This window comes from Rhopalosiphum maidis, chromosome 2, assembly GCF_003676215.2.
Source record: "Rhopalosiphum maidis isolate BTI-1 chromosome 2, ASM367621v3, whole genome shotgun sequence".
Lineage (NCBI taxonomy): Eukaryota > Metazoa > Arthropoda > Insecta > Hemiptera > Aphididae > Rhopalosiphum > Rhopalosiphum maidis.
The window spans coordinates 20,914,811-20,930,162 of record NC_040878.1 but is presented as its reverse complement, the minus strand read 5'-3'; the positions used below and the strand labels follow the sequence as shown (position 1 = coordinate 20,930,162).

At 24.0% G+C, this 15,352-nt stretch overlaps 2 protein-coding genes across 9 annotated transcripts; one reads left to right on the top strand and one right to left on the bottom strand.

The window, feature by feature from the left end:
- Positions 1 to 42: 42 nt before the first annotated feature.
- Positions 43 to 7,654, bottom strand: LOC113555271 (deoxynucleoside kinase-like). 8 transcript variants are annotated; one of them, XM_026959685.1, is made up of 8 exons: positions 7,518 to 7,654; positions 4,469 to 4,575; positions 4,068 to 4,207; positions 3,952 to 4,004; positions 3,176 to 3,301; positions 2,811 to 2,989; positions 1,058 to 1,176; positions 43 to 379 (listed from the first exon to the last, which is right to left on the bottom strand). In XM_026959685.1, the coding sequence occupies exons 5-8, from the start codon at positions 3,290 to 3,292 to the stop codon at positions 126 to 128; spliced, it is 669 nt and encodes a 222-aa protein (XP_026815486.1). In that variant the 5' UTR covers positions 3,293 to 3,301; positions 3,952 to 4,004; positions 4,068 to 4,207; positions 4,469 to 4,575; positions 7,518 to 7,654; the 3' UTR covers positions 43 to 125. The 8 variants fall into 8 exon arrangements, with proteins under 8 accessions (XP_026815486.1, XP_026815487.1, XP_026815488.1 ...); XM_026959686.1 differs by having other exon boundaries at positions 3,952 to 4,001; XM_026959681.1 differs by having other exon boundaries at positions 44 to 379; positions 3,952 to 4,207.
- Positions 7,655 to 8,261: 607 nt separating this feature from the next.
- Positions 8,262 to 13,396, top strand: LOC113555269 (inositol polyphosphate 5-phosphatase OCRL-1). Its single transcript, XM_026959679.1, has 17 exons — positions 8,262 to 8,876; positions 8,950 to 9,133; positions 9,290 to 9,421; positions 9,498 to 9,631; positions 9,693 to 9,817; positions 9,874 to 10,044; positions 10,638 to 10,800; positions 10,856 to 11,034; positions 11,194 to 11,415; positions 11,485 to 11,620; positions 11,679 to 11,955; positions 12,019 to 12,156; positions 12,213 to 12,310; positions 12,412 to 12,592; positions 12,668 to 12,795; positions 12,861 to 12,972; positions 13,239 to 13,396. Exons 1-17 carry the CDS (start codon positions 8,820 to 8,822, stop codon positions 13,394 to 13,396), a joined length of 2,595 nt encoding a protein of 864 aa, XP_026815480.1. The 5' UTR covers positions 8,262 to 8,819.
- The last annotated feature ends 1,956 nt before the right edge of the window (positions 13,397 to 15,352 follow it).

Sequence of the window (15,352 nt, the reverse complement as noted above, 5' to 3'; positions counted from 1 at the left end):
AATTAATACAAATGTAAAACTATTAAAAAATTAAAAATTAACTTAAAAATTAATCTTTATAAGAGTTACTTTGTTAAAACATGAAATCACTTACTCTACAAAAATGTATTACATACAATACAACATTATAAAACTGGTATTTTTCCTAATATTCTATCTTCATAAGTTTTATATATATCTATAAGCTGATTATCAGATAAGTCTTTGTTGACATCTATCACCAATAATGGATAAGGGAGATTATAATATTTCTTTATTAACCATTTTTCATAATATTCATGAAGATCTGCCAAATAATCAAGTTTTACAGTACGCTCTTCTGGACGATTGCGACGTTGCATTCTTGTATATACTATATCAGGTAAACTTCTTAGATAAACTGAAATATCAAAAAATATCATAACCATATTAAATTTATTTAGCAATGGAAAAAAAATTAATAAAAAGAAAGGTGGGCAAATGGATATTGCTGTTCTACAGTAAATGCCAAATGAGCCATTGTAATAGACAAATTAAATTTTAATTCAATGATATATTATTGTATACAAAAAATAATACTGAGCAGAGGCTGTCTTTTAGCCATGTTTATTGATAATACTATTAAAGTTTATTTTACTTGTATTATAGTAGTTTGATAAATTCTTACTGAAAAAAAAACATATCATTATAAAATCAACACATTCATTGTTTTGCTCAGAATCCAACACAATAATGCTTAAAATAAAAAAAATACCATTCAAATTTAGTAGAACATTTGTAAAATGTATGATTGATTAATGACAATTTTGGTTCAGAATTCACTTAACAATAAGCATAGATTAAAAAAAATTAATTGGGCAGAAAATACAAATTTTGCTTTGATACCAAAAATATATTCCATCTCAAAAAATTCAGTTATCATTTGGTGACATTTATTTGAAACAGAGTTTTGAAAATAAAATAGAAAATTGTATAAAATAAAACGATTTATATTAACTACAGATACAAGTTACAATGAACTCAAGTATGTAGTTATTAATAATAAGAAAATAAATAGTGTATAGTACCTAATACCTACCAATTAGATCTAATCCAATGTCTACGTTTGCTTCAATGTATTCATACCATTGGCACATTACTCCATATTCAGGACTAGATAATAATCCTTTGTCATGAGCCATCTCCACAAAACAATATCTAAAGAAAATATTGTATTATCTTAATGAATATTTTTATACATAATGCCATAAATTAGCTAACTAACTAACTTATTGTGTATTAATACTGAAAACAAATTTCAAAAATATCCTCATACCAGTAAGTATGCTTATATTACTGAACTCGTTAATTTAACAAATACTCTCTATATACTAGATTCAACTATAAAATAAATAAACAAGTTGATTTATTTAAGTTAAAATTAATATTTACTAGAGATGTTCCGGGTAGATAATTTGTTATAAACCGGGCACTGTACTAATTTTTAATACTAACCGAGTAAAAATGTAAATTATTAATAATATTAATTATTAGTTAATAAGTCTTTAAACACTTAGTATGACTATTGGGTATTTAATAAATAATAGTTAATAATTATAAATAAATACATATTATATATTTTATAAATTATATAACAAAGCATAGGTATTAAGCTCGGAGCAAGGACCGGGTAAAAATGAAGGTATTAATAATATTAATTATTAGTTAATAAGTCTTTAAACACTTAGTATGACTATTGGGTATTTAATAAATAATAGTTAATAATTATAAATAAATACATATTATATATTTTATAAATTATATAACAAAGCATAGGTATTAAGCTCGGAGCAAGGACCGAGTAAAAATGTAAATTATTAATAATATTAATTATTAGTTAATAAGTCTTTAAACACTTAGTATGACTATTGGGTATTTAATAAATAATAGTTAATAATTATAAATAAATACATATTATATATTTTATAAATTATATAACAAAGCATAGGTATTAAGCTCGGAGCAAGGACCGAGTAAAAATGTAAATTATTAATAATATTAATTATTAGTTAATAAGTCTTTAAACACTTAGTATGACTATTGGGTATTTAATAAATAATAGTTAATAATTATAAATAAATACATATTATATATTTTATAAATTATATAACAAAGCATAGGTATTAAGCTCGGAGCAAGGACCGGGTAAAAATGAAGGTATTACGCCAGGTACGGGCTGAGTTTTAAATATGATATCGAGTAATTGCCGGGTACTCGGAACATCTCTAATATTTACTATGTTTTAGAATATATCTCTCCATGGATTTATTATTTATTTATACTACTCTATATTTTATTATTCAAAAAATTCTGTTTTAAAACATCAACTAAAATGTAGAACAATATCATGACTAGATGATTTATTAAAACCCATTCTTTTTCAATCATGATTATGCCTAATTTTTTTAAAGTAGGTAATCAACATAGAAAATAAAAAAAAAAATAAAGAGCTAATCTAGTATAAATATAAAAAATATGTTTGTATTTAAAAATTACTTCAACGAGTTAAAAATGTATTATCAAACTAAAATTATATTAGATTAATTGGGCATTATTTTATTGCAAAACGAATGGTTAGAAAAAATTTTTAAATCTAAATAATTTTCTTATGTGAATCAACTTATATAACTAAAAAAATGACTGGGTTATAAACAAAATGTGTACATTTTCTTTTGTTCTAAACTATTTTAAAATTTTTTTTTTTTGAATATACATGGTATATGTATATTGTGGTATTTTTTAGTGCACATAAATCTGAGCTCTACTAATAAATGTTTAAAAATTAATATTACCTATTATTTTGTAAAGATCGTTCAAACATTTGTACGTCTTTATTTGTAGTTTTTGACTGTAAATTCAAACGACTTAGTTGTACATTATGTTGAAAAGCAAAATTCCATCTGTGAGGATCTGAGTATGTCAATTGAAGTAAGTTATGACCATTTATATCTCTCCATGATTCTATTGGTTCCTACAAAATATCAAAATATATAAATTAAAATTTTAAAAACATTTTAAACTAAATAAAAATACAAATATATGATTTTAGGGAACTAATACAATTATATAATTATTGGATAACATAACTATAAATTTATTAAAAATACTTATTATTCAGTAATCACTTATGTCTAATACATAAGCTGACTAAACTCACAGCATTTGTTTCAACTTCCTTAAAGTTTTCAAAATACTTTATTAATGTTGATTTTCCAGACCCAACATTTCCTTCAATTGCTACACGGAATGGTTTTTTAATTACTTGCATTTTCATGTAAAGAAACTAAAACCAAAAAATCAAATATAATAATGTGAATATCTAGAACTAATAAGAATAAAAAATTAGTTTTGTTTATAAAAGGATTTATTGTAAATTGTTATTGAATAGGTACTTGTTCACAATTTAAAAATTAATAGAAATATTAAATAATTTGAAGAAATATATTTTAATTATTTAATATGAATACAGATTAAATTATATTCTTGATACCTATATTAAAAATCTAAACCCAAATTAATTGTTGTATTTAAAAAAAAATTAGATTACTTTCAAGCAAAAATATATTCTTGAAAAAAATTACTTATTTTGTATTCATATACCTGTTTTATATCTATGTAGCAGTAATAAAGAATAGATGAAAAGCAGTAATAACAACAAAAAAGGCTATGAGAGCCGGTATGGCTGTATGAATATGCTTATTGGGACTTATACATTAAGAAGGTAAAACGATACAAACTTCGAAATGGAACTGCTTCAGTATTTACTGCTTTGGTTTCTCACAAAGCTTGTCGCTTTGTTATTTGTTAAGTACAGATTAAACATTAAACGTAAACCGGTTACTGAATGCTGAATAGTGAATACTACACTCGTTTGCGCGGCTCACGCACTTATAGTGTTCGATGCTACATTAACTAATGACTACTACGACTTACGAGTTACGAGTTGAACGACCACTTGTAACTTGCAAATCTCCACTTGGCACCTGCTATATCAATATGTATTATATTATAAACATAAACGATGGTATTTTTTGAGTGTGTTATTATACGTATTCTCATTTATTGTAGTCATTGTTGAGTTGAGACTAAATAGAGTTGTTCTATTGATATTTGATAAAATAAAGGCGGGAAAGATTTTGCCTATCGTCCGCAGCTGTGGTATGGATTTACGTTTTAAACTTTGGTACACCTGTAAATTATTTATTTCTTTTGAATAATTTAAAAAGTATTCCTAAAAAGATAGAAAATAAAAAGAGTAATAATATAATGATTAATAGTCCTATTTTATTATTTTATTTTTTTTTAACTTTATTTTAATGAATATTGAATATTTATACTTATAGAAGTTTTATAAGTCTATGGTTATATTATTGGTTACAAATATTTATATAGATGCTATATGTCTATACCTACTACACGTCTATACTTATTATAGTAGTGTAGTACTTACCCATCTTATTTCGAAAAAAATTGTGAATTATTTAATACGATTGTAAATAGTATCATTGTGGCCAGCGTGCTCTTACTGCCGGCGAACGATTTTAGTTTTTCTCGAAACTAGAAAAAATATAAAAAATCAGGAGATTAATGAAATTAAAATGTTGAAACGTCAATATTAAGGTGGGCAAGTGGGTATCGCTTTACTATACAGTAAAGATGGGTAGACGGGTAGTAGGTCACTATAATGGATGTATTAAATTTGAATGCAATGACAGGTATCATTGTATACGAAAAACGATTATGAACGGTATTGATTTGTCATATTATTACCTATATTAACTATATTCAAATTGTAATAAAAAATTTAATTTCATTTGAAGGAAAACTTATAAAGAACCTTGTATTGGATTTTTTTAACCTTAAGTATAAATCACTAACATTTTATGAATTTTCAACTTCAAAATTCCTTGCACATTTTCGCGATTTTAACATCTTTTGTAAACATTTGAACTTTAAATGCTTATCAACAAAAATTGTGACTAACGATTTTTGATTTTTTTTTTTTTTACTACGATAAGTATAACTTATAATAAACCTTGTATTAAATTTTAAAGATTTTTTGATGTGCCAAATTTTTTTAATAAACATTTAAAAAAAAACTTAGAAAAATTGAACATTTTTAGTGTTTATAAATAGCTTAAAAAATTAGAAATATTTTGAAAATTTAATCGTAAATATATAACGCCAATATAAACATTCGGTGAAAATTTCAATTATTTACAATAATTTGTTTTTGAATTACAGTAAAATAAAAAAATCTTCAAAAATTTGTCGAAAACTGATTATATGTAAAAAACTAGATGAAATTTCCTTTTCAAACAGGGGCTGAAGTCAAAAACCTAACGCATTATTTCTACTCCAAATCGTAATGACAGACACAAAAATAAAAATAAATAAAAAATATACATCATTGTAAAATCAATACATTCTTCACTGCGTTCAGAATCTAAAACGTCAATATTTTCAGATTTCAGAAAAATAAACTCTACAAAATGGCTAGGTAGGTATCTTAAATTTTTTTTTAAATAATTAAATAAAAAAATATATTTTTAACTTTTTACCAAAACATTAAAATCAATTAAAACATGAAATAGGTATACTTGTAGTTCTTGTTCCTGTGAATCATATGAACGAACCAGACATAAGATATCTCCATTATTACAGGAAATATCGCATTGGGTACATCCTCACGGGACACTGTATATATTTTATATTATTTCACTACAACAGAGAGTACCTAATACCCATGACAAAATATATTTTGTCATGCCTAATACCATATAACCAGAACTCAGAAGGTAACAGCGTTTGTTCGTAATGATCAGAAAGTATACTGCCGTATACCATCCACTACAGAGTGTGACCTACACTCTACGAATTCTTATAACTTAAAACTTTCATTAAACGTTTACCTCTCTGTACATTCCACAATAACACTACATACGGTTTTTGACATTATCTACTCACCAAATCTTCATCTGCCTTAGTATATCACTCCAATGTGATCATTAGGGCTGGGATTTATATGTAATAAAATACCAAAAATATGTACATACGTATGTAATTAAAATGGCCAAAATATGTAGTATAAAATAAAAAATATATAATAGGAAAAATGTAAAATTTTATTAACGTATAAAATTAAAATTAAATTTTAAATAATTTTTGAATAATACACAATTAGTTGATTTTGATTTCTAATCAATTTAATTTAAAAAATATAAAATACAAAGATATTTTCACAACCTCACGAACGCAAGTACTGACACTGTTGAACATTTTTAAATATATTTTGTCTAATGATTGTTGAATATAAAATATAATCTAAGGTCATTAATGTATAGTTATCGTCTTATCGAACAGAAACAAAAAAGATAAACTATAATCAAGTTTAACTAATACTTTCATTTACTTATTTCCTATATGCATTATTCAATTACAATTTTTATGAGTACTATTACTATTATATAAGAATAAATGTATAATACTATTAAACCACCAAAATTGTCAAAATTACGAAATATGTAAAGAAAAATGCTAAAATTTTACAAATATATATACATGACAAAATATTTAAAAATATGTAAAATAAAATATGTTTTATTTTATTGCAAATCACGTGAAATGAACTTATCATTTGCAATATTTAATTTATCATGTTTTAGTAAAAATATGTATTTACATACAAATTATCTCAGCCCTAGCGATTACCTATGTACCTATTGTCCCTTTTCAATTACTCCAACATTATTTTTGAGACCAAAAATAACCTCTCAAACCAACAAAAAAAAATGTCATAGTTAATATAAAATCTTTTTTTGACCATACGAATTTCGTCAAAATTCTAAATCCTAATGCATAAAAAAGAATTGTACATAATATTTGTACATAAATATAAGAATATATTTTGTGGAACCTTGTATTTAATTTTCAAGAATATCTATCCAACAAATCATTTTTAATTGACATTTATGAAAAAAAAATGAAAATTTCTTATAAATACTTCAAAAATAGTCAATGCAGTCTGGAAATTGCATGTATTGTAAATAGAAAACAATAATATAAACATTTGGTGAACATTTTAAAAAAAAATCGATATTGTCGGAAATTGGAATAATTGGATTTATGTAAAAATTTCCGTTTTACCTTAATTTTTTGATAGTTTTTTCCCAATCATAAAAATAAGTACTAGAAATTTTTAAGTTTTACCTCTTTAATGACTTTAAAGTACAAACTAGGTACATCTAATTTGATATCCAAAACCAAAACCAACCATATTTTTGAAAACCAATGAAGTATTTTATCAATAATTTATGTACTCGTGTATTTATAAAAAAAAACATATTGTGATAAAATCAATACATTCATTGCTCTTTCAGAATTAAAAATTGCAAATTATTAACTGTAAGTTGGTTGGGTAGCCGTAGCACTATTGAGTACTGACTACTGAGTAGTATACTTAGTAAGTACCTACTAAATTTGTAATTTCCGTTACTTACCTATTAACATGCAGTCAGAATTGCTTATTGTACTCTTTTGGTAACTATACAGATTATAAATGTTAATTTTTTAAAACAAAAACGTTGTAATAAAATAAAAGTTTAAGTTGACAGTAATACATGATGCATAGTTTAATAAATAGCTAAAGCTAAATAAATTATTATTTATTTTCTTAATGCTTTTATAACATTTTGTATAACTGTTTAACTTCTGTAATTGCAATCGAGTTGTTTTAGAATATTTATTCTATCAAAAATATGAAATGTTTATAATATATTTTCTTAATTTATTATTATATAGGTATTTTAACTTAAATTACAATTAATAACAGTTTAAATTAAAATATAAAAATAATCATCAATAATAAATTTTAAGCATAGTAACTACTAACTAATATGTATATTCTATTAATATTTACGAAAAAAATCAAAAATTAATTGGTACGAAGTATGAAATTTAGAATAAAATAATATACAGTTTGATAGAATGAGCCTTGCCATAGGAATAAAAATAATATATTAGAAGTAATGGTTAGAAGAATAAATAGGTTGTGAAACAATTGGTCATTAGAATAAATAAGCGACGGAACAAATGTACATTTTGGATATTAATTTAATTTAAACAAATTAATTTTGGAACAACTATTTTATGGAACAAAAGGTAGTGATAGTGATACAACAACAGTACAATACGCCTTTAATATTTTTCCACGCGTTAAGCCACGGCTTAAAATATTAAATAAATATGTATTAATATTTTTAATATTTTAAACTGATTAAGCGTATCAAACATTACTTATCTATGGTAGCAATGTTCAAAGTTTTATATATCGTATAATAAGTAATAACTTAATACTTACTAATACTCTAATGATTCAACTTTAGTTTTTACACGACACGGAGAATTGTGACTTGTGGAACATGCCTATCTAGTCATCAATTTCACTATTTGGTTAACCATTGCGACTTTAATTTAAATACTCTATGCAATACGCATTATGTTATCATGATTCCTATCTCTGAAGTAAAACAATAATAATAATGTATTCATAATAGTATGTTTCATTCAAATTAATGGATACACCAATACAAGTAATAGTAATTACAAATTGTTACTACTATTGTTGTTGTGTACAATGTTCATGAATTCAGTAATAATTTTCGAAGGAGGTGTAAGCAATTTATTTAAAAATATTCTAATTTGCTCTTGGAGCATTTAAATTTTCTGCAGTGGCTATTTTAACGAACAGTCAAGTACGGGTTAAGCTGTTTTTATATCTGTGGATCATATTTTATTCTGCGATGGAGCTAGCTGCAATTATGAAGGATAAATTGAATGCTGGTGACAATGTTGTGGCGGTAATTAGTAGCATTTATTAAACTTTTATGTTTGTACAATTATACCTTCATAACAAATGTCTTCTTTACTCAGCTTCACGAAGGTGTATTGTTGCAAGGGTGGTCACCCAAAGCTCATCGATTATTAGCCTTGGTCGAGCGTAATTCATCATTTGGTTTGTTTGTATTTACAACATCTCGAAATCCACCACAAGCCTTTACAGACCTCACAATCAACTTTGTTGTGCCCATTGATAATGATTTCAAATGTGATATAGGTAAACATTATTTATTTTATATTTTATTAATTAATCTTAGAAAATATTACTTATATAATGTTTAGATCCTCAAATCCTTTTTATTGTGAATATTAATATGTACTTAATTACCAATTACTTTTATAATATAAAAATTAATTATAATTATATTTGTAGATTCATTGTCAGCAGAATCAAACTCTGATATTTATATTAACTTATCAGCACGAAATTTTAAATTATTTATGGGAATGGATTCTGGTCAAGAAACTAATCATTTTTTTAATGAATTATCTAGATCAATGGACCGTTAGTATTTAGCTGTAAATAATAATATTCTACAGCTAATTTATTAATTTTTATTAAATATGTATTTTTTTAACAGTTTATTTAAAAAATCATCAGAAATTGGATTTTCAATGGTTGAAAAAGTATAACACAAATGATCTTGACTTGGAATTAGGTTTGATGATGAATATCAATGGTGATAATACAACTAACAGTATAATAACAGCTAATGTAATAATTTATATTTATTAAATATATTATTGGTAATTTAATTATGTATTATACTTATAAGATGGCTGTATCTGAAAATGATATGTCATTCCCTACTGGAACACATGCACTTAGTTCTCGAGAAAGTGTTATACAGCGACAAATGATTTTGAGTGAAGAACAATATACTAATGCACAAAATTTCAGGTATTTTTTTTTTCTATTTATTGTTTAACATAATATTTATATTTATTTGTTTTTAGTATTTATGTTGGTACTTGGAATGTCAATGGCCAACCAACCTTGTCTTCACTAAATGATTGGCTAATTTGTGATTCCGAACCCCCTGACATTTATGCTATTGGATTTCAAGAACTTGATCTTAGTAAAGAAGCATTTCTTTTTAATGATTCTCCACGAGAAGAAGAATGGTTGTAAGTAATTTGTAATATTTAATATGTTTTATTATAATCTGATTTAAGTACTTTTAGTATATCAAAATAATTTTATTCTGAAACTTAATCTACATATCAATAATTTATTAATCTTCTTTAATAAATTAATATCTAAATATTTCTATCATATTTAATTATTTTAATTAATTGAATATTCAATCACTACTATATAATATGTAAACTTACCTGTTTAATAAAGACACTAATTATGTAATTCATGTAATTTGCATTATTTAATAACAAATGATTAATGTATTTAAGCTCTATTTAATAACAGTTTTTGTTTTGGTCATTGGTCATCAATTAATATTGTTTAAGACACAATATAGTTACTATCGTTTAAAAAAAGTACATGAGTTAACATATTTTATGAAAAATTATGTTAAGAATGATTTTAAATAATAAGTAGTACATGTTAGTAATACTATTTTTTTGTGTAACTTAACTTTAATTATTATTTTTAAGAAAACATTATTAAATTATACTATTTTAAGAATTTAATTTTTAATTAAGAAAAACCTTAAGTTAATAATATTTAAAAAAAAAATGAATTAATATTTCTTATTAATTAGACAAGCTGTAACAAAAAGTCTTAATTCCAAAGGAAATTATAGAAAAGTATCATTAGTTAGATTGGTGGGAATGATGCTTATAGTGTTTGTTAAAAATAAACATATGGATCATGTGAAAAATGTTGCTACTGACACTGTTGGTACTGGAATCATGGGAAAATTGGTAAATTGTTATTTAATTATTTTATGATCATCATAATTATTAAACTTAACTTTAGGGAAATAAAGGTGGAGTTGCTGTTCGCATGGATTTCCATAACACATCTTTGTGCTTTGTTAATACACATTTAGCAGCCCATGTTGAAGAATATGAAAGACGTAATCAAGATTATCAAAATATATGTTCAAGAATGGTATTTTCAAATTTTACACCTCCAAAAACTGTTAAGGATCATAAGTGAGTAATAAATAATTATATATAAATTAAATGACAAATCTATGGTTATTTCAAAAGTATAAATAATCAAACCAAATGTGTGAAAAATTCAAAATGTATTAAAATTTAATAATTTACTATTATTTTAATAAATGATTGTTTTATGTGTTTTTATTTTAGTCAAGTTTATTGGTTTGGTGACCTCAATTATAGGATAACTGAAATGGATGCAATATCTGTAAAAGATTTAGTACACAAAAATAATTTTAAAATTGTATTGGAAGCAGATCAGTTAAAGCAACAACATAGAGCTGGAAATGTTTTTAAAGGTTATAAAGAAGGTTCGATTAATTTCCTTCCTACCTATAAATATGATCCGGGTACTAATGACTGGGATAGCAGGTGTGTTTTGTTAAATTATATATTAAAATGATAATTATATGAATGTTTAATTTGTGTATATTTGATTAGTGAGAAGAATCGTGCTCCTGCATGGTGTGACCGAATATTGTGGCGAGGTAATTCAATTAAACAACTTGCATACAGAAGTCATCCTAATTTCTTGATCAGTGATCATAAACCAGTCAGCGCATTATTTGAATCTGAAGTAAATAACTTTTTAATTTTCATATTTTTCAAATTAAACTTGATTTAATTTTTAATAGGTAAAAGTTGTTGATTTAACCAAGTACAGAAAAATTCATGAACATATAATGAAAAAATTAGACAAAGCAGAAAATGAATACTTACCTCAAGTTATGGTTGATAACACTGAAATTATTTTCCACAATGTGAAGTTTATGGAACCTCAATTAAAAGAACTCACAGTTGCTAATACTGGTCAAGTTCCTGTACAATTTGAATTTATTAAAAAATTAGACGATTCTACATATTGTAAAGAATGGTTGCGAATTGAGCCTTTCATGAGTTTTATTGATCCTGGTAAATTCTTAAATTACCCATTTAACAATAAATAACATCAATATTTTATTTATATTTTCCTAGGTGAAAAATGTGATATTACTTTAGAAGTTATGATAGATAAAAAATCAGCATACAAAATGATTAGTGGCCAAGACAAATTGTATGATATTTTAGTATTACATTTAGATGGTGGAAAAGATATCTTTATTACTGTTACAGGTATATAATTTTAGAAATAATAATATTTTACTTAATAATTTAGACCATATTCTTAGGTAACTATGAACGAAGTTGTTTTGGTTGTTCATTAGAAACACTTTGTTATTTGAAGGTTCCTATTAAAAATATACCATTTGGAAAACTTATGGAACTTGTAAGTAATTATTTATATTTATTTTATATGCATTTATAATCAATGTAATATTTTTATTTAATATTATTTTATTGCGATTATTGATAATCCATATTTTTAAGGAAAACAATAAAAGCAACTTAACTTCAGATCCTTACCCAGTACCTAAAGAAGTATGGTACCTTGTGGATCATTTATACAGGCATGGTCTTAAACAAGAACATTTATTTGAACAATCTGGTCTCAGATCTGAATTTGTTCAGATTCGAAATTGGTTAGATAATGGAACACCAGATGCTTTACGTACGGTTTGATTTCATTACTTATAAAATAAAAATAAAAATTGTCTATTATTTTTAAAACTATATTACATTTTAGCTGGTAGTGTACATTCTGTAGCTGAAGCTCTATTAATACTATTAGACAGTACATCAGAGCCCATAATACCATACAATTTGCATGCAACTTGTTTATCTGCAGTGTCTTATTACAGTCAATGTAAACAAGTCAGTATTATTTTAATATTGAAGTTTAATTTGTTTTTATTTTTTAACTTTATTTTATTATTCAGATTATTTCTCAATTACCAGAGCGAAGTAAAAATGTATTTTTATACCTTTGTGCATTTCTTCAAGAACTATTGAATCATGTCAGTGATAACAAATTAGATGTTAAAACTATTGGTTAGTTAGTTTTATACTATTTTTTTCATTTAGCTTTATAGCTCTTAAGTGCCCACACCTAGTGTTTAAGACTTTTAAGTATTATCTAGTTTTTTTCTTATTTTACTTGATTACTATTTCCATTTTTCACAAATTTTATCCAAACCAATTTATTGAATTTCATCCTTTAATATAGATAAGTTGTGATTAGTAACTTACCTATGTTATTTAATTTACTCACCAATCTTCAAATAATTAAATTTTAATCATTGTTGTATTGATTCTAGCTTCTGTTTTTGGTGAAATATTTATTCGAGATCCTCCCAGATCTCGTTTAGATAAATCTAGCCATACTAGAACTTCTATGTCAAGGAAGAAGACCAATTTTGTATACCATTTTCTAGTCAACGATCAAAGTGATTTAATAATCGGTACATCTTTTTAGATGTTAAATGATATGATCATGTCCTGGTGTTTTTAATGAGGCATATTAATTTTACATTTTTATTGTCATAAATTGCTTTTAAATTAAATAATTTTTTAATTTATTGATATTTTAAAATTAAGTTAAGCTTAAAATTATTATGATCTTAAAAACAAGTACTCGATTTAAAAGTATGTATAGTATAAACTATAAATTATTTACTAAACAAAATAACTAATATTTTAAAAACTTTTAAAAAGTTAAAATGTATTTTTATTATTGTCATCCATATATTACGTATGTTGGTTTATTTATTTAGGTAAAATCAAACTCTTCAACTCACTTAAACCTTATCATTATTATTTTTTTTTTAACCAATTAATGTTTCCAAATAGTGAAAACTATAAATTAATTTTTTATCATTGTCTTAAATAATATAATTTTAACAATAAAACATGTCTAACATTCAGGGCTAGCATAAGTTAGGGTGATCTAGGTGAATTTATAGGGAGGGGATATTATTTAAAAAATGATATTAATTTAATTTATCATTAATCTATCATATTATGTTGTCTATTGAAGATTATTTAGCCCATATGGCCACATAGTCGATTATTAATAAGCCATCAAACAGTTTTCTCAACTAGAAAAGTTAGGTTTTAATATATTTTATATTAATTATAAATAGAATAAGAAGCAAAATATCTTATAATATTATATAAATAATGCAAATTTGTAGAAAAGACTTAATCTTATGAATTCAGTTAAAATTTAGATTTCAGTTATTAATTACTTCCATGGTCTTGGAATAAAGTTATATTATAAAGTGCTTATAATTTTAAATACTTTATTTCTATTAATTTTACAAAAGAACCTGTAAACTGAAAAAACTGATTTTCACATTAACTTGGTGGTGTCAGTGAGGGGTAGCAAGACATGGTTTTGTTAAGGGTGCCAATATTTGTAACACTAGCCCTGATAACATTCCCATTTTAAAATATTTTTACATTATCACTTATTACGTGCAATATAAAACAGGTTTTTATTTACTATATATTAATGGATAATATTTAAATGTGTTCTCATTATATTTATTTATTTATTCATATTATTTATTATTATATGTATAAAGTAGCAGGGTTATTTCACACATTTGTGGTACAATTTACTCCACTTTAAATGCTTGTAAATTAAAAATAAATAATCATTTAATATTTACAAATCAAAATTTTTTTTAAAATATAAGTTATTACTAAAAAAACAAGTAAAAATTAAAAAAAAAACAGTTAATAAGACTATACTAATACATTTCTTCAAATAATATAAAATCATTTAATTTTTAACTCACTTAAATTGACTGATAAAATGTATGTGGCTAAACAGACTACTATAATATGTGCTTTTGATGCAATATTTTAATAAAAAAAAAAAGACTATAAAACTCGTTTGACATTGCTTTTATATGTACATTGTATACCAAATAACCAATTATGCCGTTTTTAATCATTTTAAATTAAGTATTGTTTTTTTTTTTTTTTGCTTACCTATACTATTTATGTACTTAATGTAAAAATTTATTTTTTTTTAGTTTTTAGTTTTTCTCTGTGATAATTATATGTCGTACCTATCTGTTTAATTTATTTTAGATGATTTTTGTTTATAAATAAAAATATATCTATTTATTTATTAAATATAATCACGTTTATTTCAGATTGTCTGTTAGTATTTTTCCAATTTATCCTTTTTTAAAAACATTTTTAAAGTGGAATAATTTTTTTCATAAGTTATATTTATACTTAAACAATCCTGTGTTTTGTGCTCATGAATAGATAAAAATGCAAAAATATTTAAATTTTGCTTATAAAAATATAATTTCAATAAACATACTTTCCAATCGGGTTAATGGAACCCAGTCATGTGCATATTATTCAAATGAAAGTGTTGTAAAACTTTGTATTTGAATACTATTCTAAATAT

Excerpts from the sequence above, each read along its gene's own strand:
- LOC113555271 (XM_026959685.1), bottom strand. The coding sequence starts at position 3,292 with ATGAAAATGCAAGTAATTAAAAAACCATTCCGTGTAGCAATTGAAGGA. Across the intron at positions 2,990-3,175 it reads AGGAAGTTGAAACAAATGCT|GAACCAATAGAATCATGGAG; the intron begins GTGAGTTTAGTC and ends GATATTTTGTAG. Across the intron at positions 1,177-2,810 it reads CGATCTTTACAAAATAATAG|ATATTGTTTTGTGGAGATGG; the intron begins GTAATATTAATT and ends TATTTTCTTTAG.
- LOC113555269 (XM_026959679.1), top strand. The coding sequence starts at position 8,820 with ATGGAGCTAGCTGCAATTATGAAGGATAAATTGAATGCTGGTGACAAT. Across the intron at positions 9,134-9,289 it reads TGATTTCAAATGTGATATAG|ATTCATTGTCAGCAGAATCA; the intron begins GTAAACATTATT and ends TTATATTTGTAG. Across the intron at positions 9,422-9,497 it reads ATTATCTAGATCAATGGACC|TTTATTTAAAAAATCATCAG; the intron begins GTTAGTATTTAG and ends TTTTTTTAACAG.